Source organism: Anolis carolinensis, chromosome 1 (genome assembly GCF_035594765.1).
Source record: "Anolis carolinensis isolate JA03-04 chromosome 1, rAnoCar3.1.pri, whole genome shotgun sequence".
NCBI classification, from domain to species: domain Eukaryota; kingdom Metazoa; phylum Chordata; class Lepidosauria; order Squamata; family Dactyloidae; genus Anolis; species Anolis carolinensis.
Genome location: NC_085841.1, coordinates 346,933,702 through 346,958,076, shown reverse-complemented (window position 1 = coordinate 346,958,076; position 24,375 = coordinate 346,933,702). Strand labels below are relative to the sequence as shown.

General features: G+C 41.1%; 1 protein-coding gene across 1 annotated transcript; it reads right to left on the bottom strand.

Moving 5' to 3' along the window:
- Nucleotides 1-2,762: 2,762 nt before the first annotated feature.
- On the bottom strand, nt 2,763-20,362 carry LOC100552409 (cholesterol 24-hydroxylase). Its single transcript, XM_062967468.1, has 12 exons — nt 20,226-20,362; nt 17,692-17,773; nt 15,072-15,218; nt 14,574-14,684; nt 12,969-13,125; nt 11,657-11,719; nt 10,672-10,744; nt 10,047-10,131; nt 9,032-9,142; nt 7,815-7,903; nt 7,055-7,121; nt 2,763-3,476 (listed from the first exon to the last, which is right to left on the bottom strand). The coding sequence occupies exons 1-12, from the start codon at nt 20,360-20,362 to the stop codon at nt 3,318-3,320; spliced, it is 1,281 nt and encodes a 426-aa protein (XP_062823538.1). The 3' UTR covers nt 2,763-3,317.
- Between the last annotated feature and the right edge of the window lie 4,013 nt (nt 20,363-24,375).

The following is a 24,375-nucleotide window of genomic DNA, read 5'->3' as shown; positions in this document are numbered from 1 at the left end:
TTTCGCCATCTGCTTCTCTGGCCCTGGAATTCTTCTGACGAAGAATCCAAAATGATTATTATAGAATCCTAAAATTGAAAGAGACCCCAAGGACCATCCAGTCTAACCCACTTCTTCCATACAGGGATACCCAATCAAAGCCCTCTCAACTGATGTCATCCAGCCTCTGCCTTAAAAACTCCAGAGAAAGAGTGTGCCCAGAGTTTCTGAAACTCTGCTCCTCCAGATGTTTTGGACTTCAGCTCCCACCATTCCTAACAGCTGGCAAGCTGGCTGGGATATCAGGGAGCTGAAGTCCAAAACACTCAGAGGAGCAGAGTTTGAGAAACACCGTAATAATAATAAATTTTCTATTTTCTATTTTTTATGATTGATCGATTGATTATAAAGGAAGAATAAACTCTGGTGTTAGTGTTAGCTGGGCTCGGGCTGTGGCGCAGGCTGGAGGGCAGCTGCAATCAATCACTGCAATGAATCACTCTGACCAGGAGGTCATGAGTTCGAGGCCCGCTCGGAGCCTATGTTTGTTTGTCTTTGTTCTATGTTAAAAGGCATTGAATGTTTGCCTATATGTGTAATGTGATCCGCCCTGAGTCCCCTTCGGGGTGAGAAGGGCGGAATATAAATGCTGTAAATAAAATAATAATAAATAAATAGGGATGGGAGGGACCTTTTTAAAGCAACTGAAAAAGTGGGACAATAGAAGAATAATCTAGATTGACAGTGAAAATTTGGACAGTTGACAATTATACTGCTGTTGAAAAAAAATTCCACACTTTGGGAGCAGCCATCAAAAAAGCCCTCTATGTAAGACCTCCCTGGATATCATTTTTAGAATAGACATACCTTTCTTAAAATGTGCTTTTTTTCAGAACATAAATGAAGCAAATTGTACAAACTGGTATTGTCTTGATTATCTTGAAACAATCCTTGCTGCTTGTCTTTGAAAAAATTGCCTGTCCCATGACTCTTTCTGGTGATACTATTTCTTATCTATGCCAATCAGTAAAAGCTGGAGCCACAGTGTCACAATGGGTTAAACCTTTGTGCCAGCTGAACTGCTGACCTGAAGATTGGGTTGCTGACCTGGAGGTTGCCAATTCGAATTTGCAAGACAGGGTGAGCTCCCATCTGCCAGCTCTAGCTTGTAGGGACATGAGAGAAGCCTCCAAGAAACACATCCGAGGCAACGTCTCTATAGACAACCAATTCTCTCACACCAGAAGTGACTTGCAGTATGTTCTCAAGTCGCTTCTGACACAATAAAAAAGTAAAAGCTAACTAGATGCATTTAAGGCACTAGGAGGCAGTGATAGCTGTTAGAGTGAAAGCTCCACACTTATTCTATCTGGAAATTTAAATATCTCCTTTTCCCTTTCTTTGTAAATCTCAATTTCTCTGTTTCCTCGTTCACTTCATATTACTTGTTCTATGACTAAAACAACTGTTGGAGAAGCACTGTTTAGGCAAATGTTCCCTTTCCTCATTTCCTCTCCTATTCTTCTCTTTCTCTCTGGTTTTTTTCTGGCGACATGCATGCTTTCCTCTACTCTTTGTCAGTAACCCCATTGTTGGTCAATTTAGTCTCTCTTAGATCTTTGGGGAGTTATGTGTTTTTAATGCTATCCCCTGCAATCCCACCACCAGCCTTTTAGATTCTAATAAAAATATGTTTCCAAGTTCTTGGAAAGTTGCAAAAATATTTTTATGGTGGTGGCTGAACACTTTCATGTTAGTGTGTCAGCAAATAAATACACTCCAGATATTAGTCCAGACTTTGAAGGAACTATCCAAGGTGCTGAAGCTTGTGAAGCTATTTGGACAGATCCTTTAACCTGCAGTTTAAAACTTGGTGTGTTTTGTCTTGAGCTGCCATTTTCTCCAGACCTTTTGGAGAATAGGGAGAAGTTTTGGAACTATAGACTTTAGACCAGGCATGGGCAAACTTGGGCTCTCCAGGTGTTTTGGACTTCAACTCCCACAATTCCTAACAGCCTCAGGCCCCTTCCTTTTCCCCTTCAGCCGCTTAAGGAAGGGGCCTGAGGCTGTTAGGAATTGTGGGAGTTGGAGTCCAAAACACCTGGAGAACCATAATTTACCCATGCCTGATTTAAATCCTAACAATTTAGGTTTCAATTGTAACAATTTAAATCTCAGTTAGAGCACAATTTTATTATTTATTTATTTACAGTATTTATATTCCGCCCTTCTCACCCCGAAGGGGACTCAGGGGAGATCACATTATACACACATAGGGCAAACATTCAATGCCCATAAACACATCAAACAGAGACCGAGACGGACAGACGCAGAGGCAATTTAACCTTCTCCTGAGGGGATGTTTGATTCTGGCCACAGGGGGGAGCAGCTGCTTCATCATCCACTCTGATGGCACTTCCTCATTCCAGGTCGTAAATTAGTTAAATTTGCCTCCCCACTTTTTTTTATAAGTGGTACCTTATTTCCTACTTGATAGATGCAACTATCTTTCGGGTTGCTAGGTCAGCAACGAGCAGGGGCTATTTTTTATTTTTAATTGACGGGTGCTCACCCCGCCACGGGCTGGCCTCGAACTCATGACCTCATGGTCAGAGTGATTTATTACAGCTGCTCAACAGCCCGCGCCACAGCCCGGCCCCGGCAATCATGCCATCATCCACCGAAGAATCCTAACAAGAGAATATTCTAAATTACCCCTTTGGTCACAGCTCAGATTCATTTGTAGCAACTGAAAAAAAGCAGAAGCTGCAACATTTTGTTCCTTTTGCATTTTTAATCATTTCAAATATATATGAAGCAGGGCAACCTGTTTGTGATTCTTCTTCCAATATTAATTTATGATTGGTTCTACAGAACCCACAAGAGATACACAGTCTTTGGGTAATTTACCTCTCTTAGCATTCATCCATAATGTAAAATTAATGCAGCTCAACACCACTTAAATGCCATGACTTAATTCTATGGAATCATAGGATGTGGCGTTTCACAAGGTCTTTAGAGTTCTCTGCCATAGAGTGCAATGCATCACCAAACAACAACTTCCATGATTCTATAGCACTGAACCATGGTAGTTAAAGTGGTATCAAACTGCATTAATGTCATGTAGATGCACATGTAGTCTGAGAGATTTTTGTGTGCGCTAATTTTGGCACAAAATGAAAACTGCAGTCCTATTAGTATTGATCTATACATAAATCCAAAGGTATTATTAATTTTGTTCATATGGCAATGAAAGGTAATTTAAACAATATTAAAAGAAATGGCTTTTAAAAACATTCTAGAAGGAACTGTAATACACATTGAACATAGTATTTCGTTTACTCTTCACAGCCACATGGATGGCGTGGCTTTAATCTGCATACAATCTCATCTAAGGGCCTCAGTGTTCCCGCATCCAAAACTTTAAAACTCTGTGGTGGAACCAGCTGGAAGTCAAACCTCTGCAGAAATTTGGCCATCACCACTTTGGCTTCCATCTGCCATAAAACACAAACAAAATGATTAATCGGTTCTAGTCATTTTGACCTAAAAGAGACAAGGCATCAACTTTAGATAAAATATCATAGATTCATAGAATCATAGAGTTGGAAGAGACCTCATGGGCCATCCAGTCCAACCCCCTGCCAAGAAGTAGGAAAATCACATTCAAAGCACCCCTGGCAGATGGCCATCTAGCCTGTTTAAAAGCCTCCAAAGAAGGGGCAGACAGTTCCACTGCTGAACAGCTCCCACAGTTAGGAAATTCTTCCTGATGTTCAGGTGGAATCTCCTTTCCTGTAGTTTGAAGCCGTTGCTCTGCCTCCTAGTCTCCAGGGCAGCAGAAAACAGGCTTGCTCCCTCCTCCTTATGACTTCCCTTCACATATTTGTACATGGCTATCATGTCTCCTCTCAGCCTTCTCTTCTGCAGGCTAAACATGCCTAGCTCTTTAAACCACTCTTCATGGGCCTTGTTCTCCAGGCCCTTGATCATTTTAGTCACCCTCCTCTGGACACATTCCAGCTTGTCAACATCTCCCTTAAATTGCAGTGCCTAGAATTGAACATCGTGCGATTCCAGATGTGGTCTGACCAAGGCCTAACTTGTTGTCCATGAGGACCCCATGATCTTTTTCTGTCGAGCCAGCCATCGTCCCCCATTCTGTATATTTGCATTTCATTTTTTTCTGCCTAAGTGGAGTGTCTTGTATTTATCATGGCTTCATTTGTCATGGCTTCAGACTTCATTTGGTTGGTCACAGAGACTTATTCACAGTCTCACCTTCATTTTAGTTCTCCATCTAGGAATAATAAGACATTGAACTCTTAAACTTTCTGAAACCAGTTGAAACATGAATCTTTGTTTCTTCTTTAAGTAGTTTCATCCTCTTGGATTGGATTCAGCCTTAAGTGAGTAATTTCTATTCATGATTAAGCCTTAAGTGAGTAAATATTTACTCTCCTCCCCTGTTCCTGACAATAGTCCCCACACTTTATATCTGTTCTGAAGGCTCCTCCAGTCCCAAAGACCACTTAGGGGGAAGGATGTTGAAGGGTTGTAAAGGGAATTTGATCTGTCACTTCAATCAGTTCCACTTGTCAGGATGTTGTGACATTTATCCCTTTCTTTCTTCTCCATAGGCTACAATCCAATAACCAGGAAGTAAATCTCATTGAATTCAGTGGATGCCGGTTCTGAGTAAACTTTCATAGAAACAGCTACTGAACTGGCTTGTATTAATGACATCATCCAAGGAATATTTATCTCAGCACCTATCATCTTTATTTTCCCGAAAAAACTTCTTGTTTGTCTCTGAGTTATTTGATTTAGCTTGTTAATTAAGTTATACCCATCTAGAATTATCCTATTTTTCACAGCAAAGGAAAAAAAGTCACATTTATTGAGAGATGACTTCAAACCACCCATTACTATGAGTGTGTACACTGTGGAATTAATTTAATTTACACCACTTTAAGAGTTACTATCTTAAATAACACTATACTTTTATATAAGTTTCCCCTGACATTAAGTTTAGTCATGTTCGACTCGGGGGGGGGGGGGGGGACATCTCCATTTCTAAGCCGAAGAGCTGGCGTTGTCCATAGATCCCTCCAAGGTCATGTGGCCGGCATGACAGAATTGAGTGCTGTTAACTTCCTACTGGAGCGGTACCTATTGATCTACTCACATTTGCATGTTTTCGAACTGCTAGGTTGGTAGAAGCTGGGGCTAACAATGGGAGCTCACCCCGATCCCCAGATTTGAACCGCCAACCTTTTGGTCAGCAAGTTCATTAACTCAATAGTATAACCTACTGTGCCACCGGCGGCTCCTATACTTCTATATAGATTAGCATTATTTCTAGAGACATCTCTATACTTAAACATCTGCAGAAAGTTAAACAATTGTAGATAACTGCTAAAGTCCCATGATTCCAAAGCACTGAGCCACTGAAGTAAAAGTGATCTCAGACTGCATTCATTCTACATTGTAGATGAGGCATGGGCAAACTTCAGCCCTCCAGGTGTTTTGGACTTCAACTCCCACAATTCCTAACAGCCTACCGGCTGTTAGGAATTGTCAAAGTTGAAGTCCGAAACACCTGGAGGGCCGAAGTTTGCCCACGCCTGGTGTAGATACACCCTTTGATGAATCTCGCTTTCAATAGCCCTATGATATAAACTATGGCAACTGCTACTAGACATATCCCTAACCTTCACTATAGTTAAATAACAATTTTGCCTCCTTTTCCTTCTTTCCTGCCTCTTCTGACAGTTGCTTCACCTGCTCCAAGTTACCCCTTTTTGTTGCATCCAAGTGGCCAGAGAGTCTCTTAGTTACTTGCTTGGCCAGCTTGCCTTTCCCCTCTGGATTCTTTCTTCCAATCCTTGAGTTGCTGTCTCTTGGTCTATGAATGCTTCACTTGACTAACCACGATCTCTCTTCCCAGTGGAATTCTTGACATAGACAGCAAGACAGTGATGAGGAAGCTGTGTCGCTGAGAAGCAGCAATTCGCATGTTAAAAAAACATCTGGACAGAATGTTCAGCCTTGAAATAGAGGATGTATCCAGGAGAAAGAGCGCATATGGTAACTCTATATCAGTATTATCTGTTCTGGGTGTGCTCCCGTTGTGTTTAACCTCTCTAAATCCATATCTTTACATCCGTGATACCTCCTAACAGGTTATACCCAAAGTGATATTGCCCATATATGGTCTACAAAATTATCAGTGAATTATGCTGACCTCTAGAGGTCATACAGATTTTTGTATCTGGAATTCAGAAATCTAAAATATTACAAAATGCCAAATTATTCACATGGGTGGCTGAGGCCCCATCTACACTGCCATATAATGGAGTTTCATAATGGACTTTACCTGCATTGACCTCTATTATATGACAGTGTAGATGGGGCCTGAGATAGTGACACTTTCATTTTCTAGTGGTTTAGTGCACACAAACTATGTTTCATGCACAAAATAATTTGAAATACTGTATAAAATGGCCTTCAAGCTTTGTGCATAAAGTGTAAGGTAAAGGTAAAGGTTTCCCCTGACATTAAGTCTAGTTGTGTTAAACTCTGGAGGTTGGTGCTCATTGCCATTTCTAAGCCAATGAGCCGGTGTTGTCCGTAGACACCTCCAAGGTCATATTTCCAGCATGACTGCATGGAGTGCTGTTACCTTCCCACCGGAGCGGTACCTATTGATCTACTCACATTTGCATGTTTTCGAACTGCTAGGTTGGCAGAAGCTGGAGCTAACAGTGGGTGCTCACCCCACTCCCTGGATTTGAACCTGCGACCTTTCAGTCTGCAAGTTCAGCAGCTCAGTGCTTTAACACACTGTGTCACCGGGGGCTCCTTTATCATTATGTACGTACATGTAAATGCAGGTACTCCAAAGGCCCCAAAAATATGAAATCCAAAACACTTCTGGTCCCAAGCATTTTGGCTAAGGAATATCCAATATGTAACTCATCAAAAATTAGGATACCCCTCCCAGACAAGTATATAGCTCCTAGTAATTCCTTTAGATTTTAAGGACAACTAGAAGGGTAATAGCTTTGCTTACCTCTGCAAATTTCTGCCCAATACAGGACCGATGTCCCAGGGAAAATGGAAAATAAGTAAAATATGGCCTTTAAAAAATCAAGATAGAAAACAATCATTTAGATGACTTGGGTCAAAATCCAATCCACTTGTTTCTAAAACAGACATGATGTATGTCCTGAAGAGGTTTGTCATCAGTTCTCATTTTTTAAAGACCTAATTGATCTGCAAAGATTAGTAAATGGTAATGCTTATTTCTGCATTAGGAAGAGCTCCCTATATCTGTCTGAATGAAATTCAATTGAAAACGTAGGGAAGGGGTGTTTTCTCTCTCTCTCTCTCTTACCAAATGTAATAAAGGTAGGATTTGCAAAATGTTGGTATTTACGGGCAATTCGTAACATACAACAAACAGTGAAGAAATGTCAGAAAAGTAAACATTTAACACTAAATATATAATATATCACAACAATTTCTGATATTTTCCTTTGAGCCTCCCAAGAATCTATAAATTAGCAGTAAATGTCAACATGAATAAAGTTTCAGACATTCACCAGAAAATAATTTTTGTTGTTGATATATGATTTTTGATTTCTTCAGAGGAGGCTTGCCATTACCTTCCTCCCGGCCTGAGAGAGTGTGATTTGCCCAAGGCCATTTAGAGGGTTGCCAGGGAAGGGTATGATTTGAACCCTTGTCTTGCAGATTCCTAGTCCAATAATTAAAACCACTATGGAACTATTGTTAAAACAATAGAATAATAGTTTTTGCAGCATACTTACTTTGGTTGGTCTTTCCTAAATCGGTCGGGATCAAAGACGAGAGGGTCTTTGAAAAACTTGTCCAAGCGTCCCATAATATACATACAGAACTACCAAGAGAAAAGATAATGTTATAGTTCTAAATGGGATAAAATTGTAAGACATAGCCACGTTAGTCTGGAATATCATTATGCAAAGAGATCTTATAGTGCCTTTGAGATTGAGAGAGAAAAAAACCCCACTGTAGTATAAGCTTTCAATAGTCTCTGAAGACAACAACTGAAGGTGCAGTTTGAAACCACTTTAACTGGCATGGCTCCATGCTATGGAATTATGGGATTTGTAGTTTTGCAACGTCTTTAGCCTTCTCTGCCAAAGTGTGCTGGTGCCTTACCAATCAACATCTCCCATGATTTCACTGCATTAAGTCATGGCACTTAAAGTGGCGCTCCACTGCATTAATTCTACAGTGTAGACACCTAAGGATATGAAAGTTCATGCTTTCTTGAAGGCTCCACCTACGCTTCCATATAAAGCAGTTTGAAACTGAATTATAAAGTCAGTGCAACATATGCAGTCATACAGTCAATGTAGACCCATACAATGCAGTTTAACTACATTGAGCATCAGTATATGAATCTTCACTAACTGTATAATGCAATTTCAACGCAGGTAATTCCAGATATATATGCGTGTGTGTAACCTATGAATAACATAATGAAAGATTACCACATCTGAAAGATTTCACCTCATGTTCTGTCTTTGTGATAAAGGGATTTTGAAAAAAAATTAACTTATTTTAGAAATAAGGATTGATGATAAAGGTTCTTTGGAGACACCTTTCCCCCATGATAACTCTTCCAGGAGTGAATTTCCCTTCTTAGGAGTGGGTTTCTCTCACTTCCTATTGTATCACCCCCATTCTTAACTAGGAGTTGTTTGTAAGTCAGATGTTTGTAACTCAGGGAGTACGTTCATATGCAAAATTTCTCTGCTGTGGTATCTGAGGAGACACGCATAAGATAAAATATTTATGATACTAAAAACCTGCCAGGAATCAAAACAACAGCCAAATCATTCATTTTAAAACCTAACATCATAGAACACAAAACCACCATCAAGACAGTGGTATTCTAGCATTGGATGACCACCACTTAAGGTTCCTTCTAGATCTATGGAGGGAGACTGTTCAGGAAAAAATGTCAAGATGTTTCAGCTAGCCCATCCCATAGACTCACAATCAGCGAGGTGTTTGCTGGAATTCTGACTCCCTCAATTATGTTTTCCTTTTCTGTCCAACGCAAAGTGGCTGTCGCTGGTGGATACAACCGCAAGGATTCCTTGAGAACCTGAAAGAGTGAAAACCGATCTCACACAGTGTAGATGGGTCAAATTGTCTGGGGAAGAAGAAATTACCTGGATTTCTTTGGAGGGATTGGTGGGATTTGTGGAGCTTCTTTCCAAAAGGTAACCAATCCATCTGAACACATTTTACAGGAAATGGAAAAAATGTGCTGAGGACAGGCATTCCTTTGCTAATAAAATGCAATTTTTCCAAACCCTGTACCGAAGATATTTGATACACTATGACAGTTTTGATAATGTACATAATATTCTATTCCTAGCCAATAATATGTTGCCACCTAGAATCAAAGAATCAGAAAGTCGGAAGAGACCACACAGGCCATCCAGTGCAACCCCCTGCCAAGAAGCAGGAAATTCACATTCAAAGCACCTGTAACTATTTTTTCAATTTTTTGTGGTGGTGGTGGGGGGGATTTAGTACCTTTTGAAAACAAACTCCACTTTTTGTGTTTCCAGTCAAAAGGAATGTGTTCAGTCTAGCTAGTCACACAAAAGGTTAGGATATTTCCATACAATCAGATACAATTGCTGCCTTCATGCTTTGCTCATTCACAATAGCCTGATAACTCTTGGATAATTGAGCTACCATATTTTCATAGAGAAACAAAACAACTAGGTCTAGAATATGGTGGAGCTCTAAAATTTTACAAGTCCAGGATTTTATTTCAAAAAAGGTGTATGACGTGATAACATGACTGCTGAGTTTTTGACCAACAATTTACAGTTCTTGCAATATCATTACGGGGATCATATAACATTATTTCCATAGTGGGTCAGCAACCATGATACTTTTACGTTTTATTTGGAAACCAAATTATATATTTTTTATCAGTTGGATTAGCATGGGGTGTTCAGAGCAGCTCTGTGGCCTCATTTTTCCAACTATACCTGTGATAAGTATTTGAGTTTCCTAATATCTTCATAGACAATGTTTTTCTTCACCCCAATGACATCATCCACTTCAGCCTGAAGTCTGCAATGCAGAAATAAAAGCAAATTTAGTCAAGTGCCTCGTGATCATTTATTCCATAAGGACAATTTTTATACAGTTTGACCCCTTTATTCATGGATTTGAAACCCACAGTTTCACTTACTTTTGTTCTAAAAATATTCCTATGTTCCTGCTCAGTCTTGTATTCTATGGTCATATGCCAATACTTGCTAAACACCAACACATCACATATTCTGTATCGATACAGAATAGGGTTTGTCCTAAGCACATCAGAAGGATGCCATCGAACAAATGTTTTCCCCTGATCTACCTGCCAGCACATATTCTCTATATGACCATGCAGTGCACCTTTATTTCCACTACTTTATTACAATTACTAAAGAAATTTAGTAGTGTCATTCCCAGAGCAACATTGTCAACATTGAACAAAACATTATTTTGATTGTTGCACAGCCTTGAGATGTCATAATAGAAACTTATCAAGCTTTTCATGCTATTGGCTTCATTTTTGTTTTTGCTATAAGGGAAATTGTTATCTCGTGGCAAATGTGGCTTACTTACTTTGCAACTATCTCGGGGTGCCGTCCCAGTTCCATTATGGTAAAAGCTAACTGGTTAGTAGTTGTTTCATGACCTGCAGGACAGAGAATCCAATTAGGTGTCTTAAAGGTTGTGTCTAGTTCCATTGTGGACAAATACATTGGGGAAAGTGCCCGGCTGATCAGAGAAATGTTCAACTATGCCTGGGACCACCAGCTCTGCATTATCTTCGTGGATGAAATTGATGCAGAGAGAAGGAAATAAAACTAAGAAACACATATTGACAGTTTTATTGAAGAAACAAATCCACTTTAAAAATTAGTTATTGCAAAGGGAATTCATTACCTCCCCAGCACAATAACAACTCAACCCCTTTGAAACACAATTGCTACTTGCTACATCTACTGTTCTTTTGAGCCTCAAGTTAACTCTGACCTATGACAATCCTATCCTAGGGATTTTCTTTTGGCTAGGTTTCTTCAGATGGAGGTTTGACATTGCCTTCCTCTCTGGCTCAGAGACTGTGACTTGCCCAAGGTAACCCACTGATTGAATGGGGCTTTGAACAAAAGTTTGCCAGATTCCTAGTCCAATACTCAATCCATTATACCATGCTGGATAACTGGAAGTAACAATTTAATTTAATCTAGCAAAGGATTAGCAGAACATGGTTCTAGGTCTGATGCAGTCCTCAAGACTGCGTTTGCTATCCTTCACCTCTTCAATTTCCTGGACAGCTCTGGCAAAAAGGACATTATTCCCCATTCTATTTAGCCTCAAATAACCCAACTCACTCCTGGGTTCTGTATTTTGGGCAGTTTGTGAAGTTTGCAGAGGGTCCCAGGGACAGAAAATCACCCCCTAGACTTTCTCTAGTGGATCACTTCCAATACAGCAACTGAAACCCGTTTGTTCTGGTAGGAGAGCACTTGGGAAAGAAGTACTTACTGATTGCTCTTATTTAAAAAGCACAGTCATATTTTTAAAGAGTAAGCCACCCACAAACCTGCATAGAAGAAGTTGACAAAATTGTCCAGCATACTTTCAATATCAGATTCACCTTCTTCTGCTATAAAGACAGAAAACAGAGCAATGTCAAGAACATAAGAAAAGGATCTCTAGCCATGCATTACATCTGCAGAAATTTTCTAATTTCTAACAGAACAAACCTACAAATAGGTACAGTATTATGTAAAAACAGCAGCACCTTCCTGCTCATATTCTCCAATAGTTGGTATTGAGAGTCATTTAGGACTTCATCACGCTACTGCAGAATTCTGGGGTTTATAGTTTAGTGAGGCCCAAGACCTCTCTGGCTGAGAAGTTTAAAGGCCTTTCCGTAAACTACAAACCCCAGAATTCTGAGGAGGCAGCAATCAAATTTAAAGTGGATAGATGTTCTAGTGTAGAGTTTCTCAAACTGTACTCCTCCAGGTGTTTTGGAATTCAGCTCCCACAATTCCTAACAGCTGGTAAGATTGCTGGGATTTCTGGGAGCTGAAGTCCAAAACACCTGGAAGAGCACAGTTTGAGAAACATTGTTCTAATGTGATTAAGTCCTTAGTGTCATATATCTGAGGTGTAATATGGCCATTCTGACAATGTTATTCTCATCCTTCTTATGGACCCTGTGATTTCAACCAATGTGATGTACAGTATTATATATTACCAAGCCTAATAGCAGAAAGTTCTGCTTCTTCTGGTAAAATAACAGAGATATTTTGACAAAACTAATGTTTGATCAAAATGCTATGTATAAAATTAGTTTCAGGTTATGTGTAAAGGGTATATTTGAAACACAATTGAATTTTGTGTTTAGATTTAGACCTTCATGACATTAGTAAAAATCCTCATTGTAGGACACTTTCTCCAGATCTCATCCTATGATGTACAACTATTTCTGTCAGGGCTCTGTGCTGGCTGTAAAGTGTGGAGGAAGTGTGGTAGGAGGGGGAAACACAGGAGACTGCCTGTGTTCAGGTTAGGAACACAGGCAGGACAACGCGTGCACACACTGGAAAGCTATGCTTTTCGGAGTGTGATGGGCAGGCAGGTGGTGCGGGTCATGTGGACCCCCAGGAGACAGATTTTCACTGCTACCTTACAGTTTGCCTCGCTGCCACCCCTGCTGTCCCCCACATCGAGGACGTCAATGTGACGAGGTCCTTAGTTCCCATCTTCAAGATAGCTCATTAGGTAGGTAAATACAAATAAAAGGATTCCAAAATCTGAAAAGACTCTGAAATCCGAAACAATTTTGATCCCAAGTATTGTGGATATGAGATACACAGCCTGTACATAGAAACTTTTTTCCTTACCTGCTGTCTTCAGTATCTGAGTGAGTACATCTAAGGGGACCTCTTGTTCATTCTGCATGGCCTTTTGCCTTCGTTCGATACACTCCCTTCCTGTACGACGCAGCAGCCTCACACTTTCTTGAATCTCTTTCACAAGTTTTCTATTCCACGGCAGATACTAAACAGAGAGTATATGTCGTCAGTTCTGGAGAACATGACAAGGGCTGATTAGACAGAATGAAGCTAGAATTTCCCACATCAGCTATACAAACTGTAGTTCCACTCTGTGAATGTCTGTTAGGAGACAGCCCCAGTGTAACCTCTTCTCACACGGTGCAGCACAACTCAGTTCTAGTCACAACAATGTCCTAGGCTTTGAGGTCCAGTTATCCAGTATTCTATTCTCAAGCTTGAAATAGTTTCTTATCACCAATCACTGAATGTGAATCTATACTGTAGAATTACTGTGCTCCATGCAGTCATGCCAGCCACATGACCTTGGAGGTGTCTACTGACAATGCTGGCTCTTTGGCTTAGAAATGGAGATGAGCACCAACCTCCAGAGTTGGACATGACTTGACTTAAAGTCACGGGGAAATCTTTACCTTTACCTTTATCTACTTATCTACTTTATCTACTCACATTTGCATGTTTTCGAACTGCTACCTTGTTTCCCCTAAAATAAGACATCTCCAAAAAATAAGACCTAGTAGAGGTTTTGCTGAATTGCTAAATATAAGACCTTCCCCAAAAGTAAGACCTAGCAAAGTTTTTGTTTGGAAGCATGCCCGGCGCCCACCAAACAAAACACCATAGCATGCAGGATTGATAAATGTACATACCAGTTGTATATGGAAATAATGGTAGTAACAAGAAATTCTTGACAGAAGTCACAGTTTGTCTGGTTTGGTTATATTGGTTTGTGATGACAACTGCTGTACAGTATAGAATAAATGTTCATTTTTTTGTTCAACAATAAATGTGAATTCTTCTTCATGGAAAAATAAGACATCCCCTGAAAATAAGACCTAGCGCATCTTTGGGAGTAAAAAAAAATATAAGACACTGTCTTATTTTCGGGGAAACACGGTAGGTTGGCAGGAGCTGGGGCTAACAGCGGGCGCTCATTCCGCTCCCAGGATTTGAACCTGGGACCTTTTGGTCCACAAGTTCAGCAGCTCAGTGCTTTAACACACTGTGTCACCAGGGGCCCCAACAACTGGATGTAAACCCACAATCCAAGAGTTTTTGGAATTTATAAACACTCCTAATAACACTCTCTCTATTTGTATGTATTTTAAGGAATCTAATGGTTGCCATATGTAAGCCGCCTTGAGTCCCCTTCAGGGTAGAGAAAAGCGGGGTAGAAATAAGGTCAATAAATAAGAATTTCTGGATTGAAAGCCAGAGTGGCCTTCTGTAGAAGAGGGAATTTCAGCCAGTTTTGCTTGTCACACAACCAAGTAACAAACAACTCCTGCTGAAGCTCCCACTTCCACAGAACCAATAGTGGGACATGAATTATCATCTAATTCCAAACTTTTGCAGAGTGCTGTCTGATTAAGTTTGACCAGCAATATGTTCAGCTTTGGATTGTAAAGGGGCATTAGAATGACATGCTCTCACCTGAAAGAAAGGAAAACGTACATTCTTCAGTCCTTCTGTGACCATGTTCATGGCATGTGGAAAAGGTGTCTGATCATTATGTAGAGTCTTCAATTCTAAGCCAAAAGCCACCTGATAACATTTAAAAAAAGATTTGTCAAATATGGAGTGTCCTAGTCCAATGTTAAGACCACCATACTATACTGTTTTTCAACTCTTGAGATCATTAAGAGGATTGTGGAGACACGTTGTAGAAGGGAGAGCTCTTGTTCAGTCTGTCTCCAGCTTCTTCTCAACTCCTCACTTTCCATTTTTCTCCCAATGTTCACTATGCATTCTATGGCAATTGAATTAACATGCCCAGTCCTCTCTGAGAATATTTGAAGGAGTGTTCAGTTAGACCTTTTTTTCCCTTCAAGACTTCTCCAATTTTTAAAATTTCCCACAATACTCTGATGTTTCCCATTTGCACCCCAGTGACATTTACTGCTCTTCTGTCATCTAGAAGAAATTCACTACCTTTGCAATAATGTCCAAGGTTATTCGTCTCAGCAGGTTCATCATATCCACTTTGGTTATTCCATCTGCTTGCTTCGCCAGCTTCTTCATTAGCTCTTCACCTTGATCATTAAAGGTTCCTACCAAACCTTGGATGTAGCTGGGAATTAATGGATATTATTGGGGATGTTCTTCTGAAGTTCTTATGTTCAGAAAAGAGACTATCTTGAGTGTAAAAGTGAGTTTATGAATATAACTCTGGAGAGCTCTAAACATCTATTTTTGCCTCACCTCTTTGAGAAAGCTGGGCCCATAATTTTCCGCTGCTTAATCCAATGGTCATGATCAAGAGATGCAGTTAAACCATTCCCTAAAAATCTGCAAAAAGTAAGCAGAAAATGGATGATTTCATGAATACTTCAACTTTCATATTCTGACCATCATCAGACCTTGGGTAAGCTACATTCCATCATCCTCAGAGGAAGACAAATGAATGTTTCATCTGAACAAATATTGCTTAGCATTCCCTGTGATAGGGTTGCTTTAGGATTGCCATAAGATCCAAATGGCTTAAAGCCAACGACTACATTTCTTTCATCTTACTGGTTTTTTGAATGCCAACATTGCCAAGTTAAAGAATGCTGAGCTTCGAAGTCCTACAACATCTGTATAACTTCACACCTTGCTTGAGACCATAGTTAATGGCTTTAACTATTTCAATTGTGTTCATATGAGTACAGCCCTTTCCCAGCTTCACACCATGATGGGTAAAAAGAACAAAATTGAGGCACAAATCTACTATATCTTTAATGGTTATGCAAAACCAGACCACAAGCACCTGCTGAAATTTCTTTTTCTAAACAACCATAAGAAGTACAAGAATCATCTCTATCTTTCACACTAGCAACTCTAGTTCCAGCCATTTTGAGGGCATGGATTATTTTGATTTGTCTCCCCTTCACCTTGTACTCTCTTCTGTGAAAGACCCAGGATTCAATATGTTTCAATACGGGACCAATATTTGAATTAAGCTAACCTCTGGCCCAATCTACACTGCCATATAATTCCATTTCTGATTCTAGATAATCAGCTTTGAACTGGATTATATGGCAATGTAGAGGCATTAATCCAGTTCAATGCAGATAATGTGGATTCAGAAACTGGCGATGTAGATCCAGCCTATATTTCATGTTAACTTAGTGCTAGTGGATTTCAGGAACCTTCTACGCTGCCCTAAACCCTGGGAAGAACTAGGTTATGTTAACCGAATTCCTCCCAGAATTTAGTCCCCCCACCCCAACCCAAACTCTGGGCTTTCCCTGGTGGGTTGACTAGATGCCCTCCGGGGTGACCCAGAGGTTGACCAAGGAGGGCATCCAGCCACCTTCCAGCCCCCCATTTTCCCCTCAAAAGCTTGCCTGAGGGGCCTCCAGATTAATTGCTTTCCTGACACATGAAAATGATGTGAGGAGTCCTCCCCCTGCCCCAACAACCCATTATTTTCACGTCAGGAGAGGTCTTCAGAGTGGCTTACGCTGTCAACCCTTTCATACATTTTTGAAGGGAAAATGAGGGGTTGCGAGAAGAGGGTGAGGCCACCATCCTACTCCATTGGGCTCCAGAAGCCCAAAGAACCAGGATCCCTGTGGGGATTGACCCCCAGGACTGTGGAAGCTGTTCTGGGAGTCAATCACCACAGGGCCCTCACTTGCAGAGACCCAGGCCTTAGCTAATGTCTGGATCTTTCCAGGTGTCAAATTAATCTAGAGATTAATCCAGGTTTATTTGAGTTGTTTGGATGTCTTAGGTAAACCCGTTACCTATCACGGGCTTTAGGGTCTGTGTAGAAGGGCCCAAAGAAACACCTTCTGAAAACGATCAGCTTTGGTTGATTATTGCCATGTTTTATCCCGCATCGTACATGACATACCTTTATGTGAACCTACCTTTCTCCACACATGTGGTAAAGACGACCATATATATGTGGGTCCTTTGGGTACTCTGTTGACATCAGGTACTCCTATAATTAGATCTTTAATTCATTCAATATTCAAATACAGTCATTAGAGATACCTCAGGTATTGTCATATACAGCAGGGATTCTCAAACTTTTTCAGCCACGGAGCCCTTTTTGGAGCAAATCTTTTACATGGAGCCCCAAGAAATGTTTATATACTATTCCATGATACTATGAAATGATTCCTATACTGTGGGCCCTTGCTATCATCTTCAGTTTGGTTCCAGGAACCGACCTCTACTCTCTGTGGATAAAAAAAAAATCATTGAATGCTCAAGTCCCATGAAATACAATGGTGTGATTAAATAGCTACCTTTATATTATGGCATGGATGGTTGGACCCATGGAAGCAGAACCTTTGGATATGAATGGCTGATTATAGTTTGAAGTAGAAACTGATGGTGATCATGCTAGATGGGCTCCTTTTCATGATATCATCCCAAAGACGAGACCAACCCCTAGAGCAGTTCTGAACAAAATTAACATATAGCTACTTAATGTGAAAAAACAATGAACATTGAAGGAAAACCCAGAATTTGTTGTACATATATAGACACCAGATATTTCAGTTGCAAAACTGGGGTCCTTTTATGTACATCAAATCATTCCCTTGAAAGAACATACCTTTATTCCTTCAGGACTCATAACTAACAGTGCAATTTTATGAAAAAAATTTAAGCGCACAAATGGCCCATATTCTTCAGCCCTATAAAGACAAAAGATGTTGGTTATTTTATCAAAATCAGATTTCCACAAAACAAGGAAATTTTGTCACAGTATCATAAGGTATAGAACTGGAAAAGTTCTTGGAAGTCATCTAGTCCAAATCTTAATCTAGGAAAGAATGTTGGGACTTTATTGCACGAGAGAGGCAAACTGGCATTGAAGCCAGTCCCTATCACGTGACATAATAATAATAATAATAATGTGCTTCTTACTGCTGGTCTGCCTCATCCTCATGATTAACCCATCCTCCCACTACTTATGGGAAAAATCCATCAACAGCTGCCAATTCCATAATGTTCCTGTCATCTACCTCATGCAATGGAGCTATTGTACTATGCCAGCACTGTTAGGGAATAGGATTCTCCTTTTCCCCCATTCATCACCCCTCCTTTTGCTATTTGCAAGCTGTTTTTAAATTTTTAATTAATTTATTCATTTACAGTATTTTAGTCCCTCCTTTCCCCTAATATGAACCCCGGGGGCGAAGTGTGTTAAAGCTCTGAGCCGCTGAACTTGCAGACTGAAAGGTCCCAGATTCAAATCCCAGGAGCGGAGTGAGAGCCCACTGTTGTTCCAGCTTCTGCCAACCTAGCAGTTCGAAAACATGCAAATGTGAGTAGATCAATAGGTACTGCTCTGGCAGAAAGGTAACGGCTCCATGCAGTCATGCTGGCCACATGACCTTGGAGGTGTCTACGGACAATGCCGGCTCTTCGGCTTAGAAATGGAGATGAGCACCAACCCCCAGAATCAGACATGACTGGACTTAACGTCAGGGGAAACCTTTACCTTTACCTTCCCCTAATATAGGGACTCAAGGTACCTAACAGCAAAAATAACATAATACAATTAACTTATATTGTGGCACTCTTTTCATGAAGCATAGCTGGAACCATGAAATGGCTTTATTTTTGGAACAGCAGACGTAAGGAAAAGAAGGTTTATGAGGGTAAGCAGAGGGTAACTTACCACTGAACAAAGAGATCATAATAGTGATTCTCCTTTTTAAATGCTCTCCAAAGGGTCGGAATGTGACCTAGGAAAAAGCTGTAACATAAAAAAAACCTGAAACCCTTGAATGATATACTCTTCTGATAGGCTTAAGTCTTAAAAACTTGGATGTTTAAACAGGCTTTTGAGGTTGACACTTTAGCACTTTAGTTATGAACTGATGGTAGCTAGTTTCCTTAGATGGAAACAATGGAATCCACTATATAAAATTATGAGCAATTCAGACAAGTGTCAGTGAGATCCTGAGGATCAAGGAAACGACACAAGCTACAGCAGAGAATGCCAACACATCATCAGAGTATTAATTATATGGCAAAACCATGCAATGGAATTACCCCCCACCCCGACTTATTTTCAAGCTCTGGATGCAGAACCTGTGGATATGGAGGGCTAACTGTAAACATGAGTTTCCAGAATCTGATACTAGAAATTTCTAAGTTAATTTCAAAGGTACTATGAGATTATTTTACCCCACTTATATCCTTTGCAACAGGGTGGTTCATAGAAAGCAGACATTGGTTTCCAACACACTTCACAAACTCTGAGGATGCCTGCCATAGATGTGGACACAACGTCAGAGAATGCTTCTGGAATATGGCCATACAGCCCGGAAAACTCACAACAACCCAGACATTGGCTGCATCTACCCTTTACTACCATACCTTAATGCTATGGAAACATAATTTTACAACATTGTAGAATTAATACAGTTTGACACTATTTTAACTGCCATAACTTTAATGCTATGGAATCCTGGGCTTTGTAGTTTGATGAGGCATCAGCACTCTTGGGCAGAAAAGGCTAAAAACCTGGTAAAACAACTCTAGTAATTCCACAACATTGAGCCATGGCAGTTTAAGTGGTGTCAAGCTGCATTAATTCTACAGTGTAGATGCACCCATTGAGGCTGGGAAAATAATCCATTTTCACTCCAGGTACTGCTGTGGCAACAACAGCGGAAACTCAAAACAGACTATCAGGGTGCATCTAGAATGCAGAATGGATGCAGTTTGACCCCTCTTTAACTGCTTAGTGCTATGAAATCATGTGAGGTGTAGTTTTACAAGGTCTTTAGCCTTCTTTGATAAAGAGTGCTGATGCCTCACCAAAGTGTAACTTTTAGTATTCATAGCATCATGGCATAGTTAAAGTGTTGTCCAACTGCATTCATTCTCCAGTGTAGATCATGCATGGGCAAACCTTGGCCATCCAGGTGTTTTGGACTTCAACTCCCACAATTCCTAATAGGCTGTTAGGGATTGTAGGAGTTGAAGTCCAAAACATCTGAAGGACCAACATTTGCCCATGCCTGGTGTAGATGCACCCTTCCTTTGGAAAGGGATTTCATTATTCCTGGCACCAAAAAAGGCTTGGATCATGGATCCCTCCAGCTTTGGTTCCACTATACTAGGACCACTTACCTGTCCCTTGGAGGGCCGGGGATGTGATCATACCTTCTGTGGACAGATTTGATGTAGGAGCCGTACAAGAGGAAAGCCGCAAGGAGCAAAGCCATCAGCAGGCTTAGCAAGATCCAGGTCACCTGGGATACATCCATGGTGATTAGCCAAGACCCTCTTGGGCAACTAAAATATCCAAGTCACCTCTTCTTCTTCTTGGACAAAAGGGCTTTGCTCCTTTCGCTGGAGTCAGTGATGCAAAGAACTCAGTTTCTTCTTGAGTGGGTCAAGTCTTTTGAGGCTAGGAGGGGCCGGGCTGGGAAAGCGACTTCCTCTGGGGTGTTAAAACCACGCTTACGTAACAGTCCCAGCCTGGCCCCTTCTAGCCACAAAAAAATTGAGCCGCTACCAGGAAAACAAAGGCACTGGAGTTCCCAGGAGACCCCAGTCAGAATCAACCCTTAGACCAGTGATTCTCAACCTGTGGGTCTCCAGGTGTTTTGGCCTACAACTCCCACAAATCCCAGCCAGTTTACCAGATGTTAGGATTTTTGGGAGTTGAAGGCCAAAACATCAAGGGACCCACAGGTTGAGAACCACTGCCTTAGACCCTCCCCAATTCTTTTCCTTAAGCTAGAATGGAAAGCCAAGATGTTTAATTCTTCAGCTTTATTTCTAGGAAGGAAGCAAGGGAGCATTAAGCCTTGGGTTGCATCTACATGGTAGAAGTAATGCATTTGACCCTCCACTTGAACTACAATTGCTCAAGGCTATGGAATTGTGGGAATTGAAGTTTTACAAGTTTTTTTCAAGCTTTTTTTTCTGGCAAAGTGCTGTGGTGTCTCAAGAAACTACAACTACTGTACCAAGATTCCATAATTTTGAGGCATTGCGGTTCAAATAGTGTCAAACTGCATTCATTCTACCATGTGTAGATTATCCTATATGGACTCTAGAGACCTGGGTTTGAATCCTCTCTTCGGCCTTTTCCACACAGCTGAATAAATTCCCACATTATCTGCTTTGAACTGGGATATATGGCAGTGTACACTCAGGGCCCTTCCAGACAGGGCCTATATCCCAGGATCTGTTCCCAGGTTTTTTGTTTATCCCAGATTATCTGGCAGTGTGGACTCATATAATCCAGTTCAAAGCCAAAAACCTGGGATCAGATCCTGGGATATAGGCAGGACCATAGCCAGAAAAAAAATTCGGGGGGGGGGGGGGTCGTGAAACTTTTTTAAAGAGAATCGTGAAGAATAGTTCAATAATGCAAAATAATTTAGAAATCAAGGGTCCATCAATAAACTTAGGTGGACACTCAAGACATAAACTTCAGTGGACTCTCATGGGGATTTGGTTAACCAGTTAAAATTCATGAGTAAACCAGGGTTTATTTAAAACCTGAACACCCCCACCCCCACCCTGGCTACAGCCCTGGATATACAGCCTGTCTGGAAAGACCCTCAGATAACCCCGTTCAAAGTAGATATTGTGGGATTTTCAGCCTTCCTATTGTGGGTTATATGGCAGTGTGGAAGGGCCCTAAGACATGGAAATCCATTTGTGGGTGCATCGACTGCAGAATTAAAGCAATTTGCAGTGACTGTATTCTACAAAATCCTGGGAGTTGTAGTTTGGCGAGGAAGCAGCACTCCTTGGCAGTGAAGGTTAAAGATCTTTTCAAACTACAACTCCCCAGATGCCATGGCAGTTAAAAGTGGTGTCAAGGTGCATTAATTCCAGAGAGCAGAGTCACACTCTCTCAACCTCAGAGAAGGCAATGGCAAGCCTCTGAAGAAATCTTGCCAAGAAACTCCTGCCATAGGATGACCATGGATCGGAAACAACTTGAAGGTGCACAATAGGTCCTTCCACACAGCCCTATATCCCAGAATATTAAAGCAGAAAATCCCACAATACAGTAGAGTCTCACTTATCCAAGATAAATGGGCCAGCAGGACCTTGGATAAGTGAAAATCTTGGATAATAAGGAGAGATTAAGAAAAAAGCCTATTAAACATAAAATTACATTATGATTTTACAAATTAAGCACCAAAACATCATGTTTTACATGAAATTGCCAGAAAAAGCAGTTCAATACACAGTAATGCCTTTAGTAATTACTGTATTTACGAATTTAGCACCAGAACATTGCAATATTTACTACAAAAACAATGACTACTAAAAGGCAAACTGCCTTGGATAATACAGAACCTTGGATAAGTGAAGCTTGGATAAGTGAGACTCTACTGTATCTGCTTTGAACTGGGTTGTCTGATCCACACTGCCATATAGCACCAACAAAACTACACACCCCAGAAACACTAAACTTGGCAGCACAACCCCTCATCCATGCCTCTACGTTCATACAACAAAAAGAAAAGAAAAATAAAGTCCGAATTAGAGGGAGAGGAAGAATTGTTTTTATACAGTTGCTGCCAGTTAGAAGGCTAATCTCTGCCCACTTGGTCTCTTAGCAACCCACTCAGCCCAGGGGACAGGCAGAGTTAGGCCTCTTTCACACTGCCTATAAAATACAGATTATCAGATTTGAACTGGATTATATGGCAGTGTAGACTCAAGGCCCTTCCACACAGCTATATAACCCATTTATAATCTTATATTATCTGCTTTGAACTGGATTATCTGGACTCCACACTGCCATATAATCCACTTCAGTGTGCATTTTATACAGCTGTGAAGAAGGGACTTCATATAATCCAGTTCTAAGCAGATAATATAAGATTATAAATATAATATGTAATAATTACTGTGATATAATAATACAGAACAATATAATTTCTAAAATCAGGACAATAAATAAAGAGCAACACTCTAAAAGCATAAGCCACAGCAACGCGTGGCCGGGCAAAGCTAGTCTATATATATAAAGGGAGAATGGCATCGCTCCACTGGGCAAAACAACAAAACTAAAGGCCCCCCAAACTAGAAAATTGACAACACAACCCCTCAGCAACGTCTCTACGTTCTTACAAACAAACTAGACATCCCCAACCTCCATGGGGCCTAAAAAATCCCAAAAACTGGAACGCACCATCTGCGCCTGCGCCAAAGGCCAGCTCGCGCAGGGGCAGAACAACCCCAACCCCCCCCCTCCCTCAACTGCCGACTGAGAGGGAAAAGGAAAGGCCTCAACGCCAGACGGGAATTCCACACAGGAAACAATCAGGCCCAGCTAACACCTCCCAACAAAGGATTCCCTCAGCCAAGAAGCACCCAGCCTTGGAAGCTGCAAGGCCATTCAATGCTAATCAAGGTAACTAATTGCAACATTCATACTTGCTGCACTGAGACTATTCATTGCTATTCGACCTGGCCAACCAGGAATTCCACAAGGTAGAAAGTGCCCACACTTGAAACCAGCAAGGCTATTCAGTCCTGTTCAACCTGGCCAACCAAGATTTCCCCTACATGGAGAACCCTCATATTTTGAAGCCATCAGGCCATTCCATCCCATTCAACCAGCCCAAGGAAGGAGGCCCCTATATACAAAGCGGCCAGACTTTGAAACAGCGAAGCTATTCAGTACAATCCCAATTGGCCACAGCAACGCGTGGCAGGGCACAGCTAGTCACCTATAAAACCCTAAACGGTTCAGGCCCTGCCTATCTTCGTGACTGCATCCCCCCCCCCCCCCATGTACCTGTGTGAGCATTAAGATCTGCTGGGGAGGCCACTTCGCGGTCCCGCCACCGTCACAAGCACAGTTGGTGGGGATGAGGGAGAGGGCCTTCTCAGTGGTGGCCCCTGGCTTTGGAATGCCCTCTCCAGGGAAATTAGGCAGGCCCCCACCTAGGTCCGATTCTTAATGGAGGCCCATCAATATGTTCTCCCAGCCCTGCAAAACCAAAACCAAAGTAATGAGATGTGCACTAAAGGTACTGGGCCTCCTTTAATGCCAGCTTGCCACCTTCATACAATAAATTCAGTGGGTTGATTCTAGTATGTTAGTAGTAAATGTTCTGACCCGTTATCTAAAAATGATGAAATTATTATATGTTAAGCAAGAACCAGGTTAAAAAACCCATCAGAGACACCTGACCAAGACTACTATGGCCCTTACTCGAGATTAATCACCAATGATCTTAACTGGTCGCATCGTTGAATATATAGGATTGTGCAGTTAGCATTTCCGTATGTGGGAATT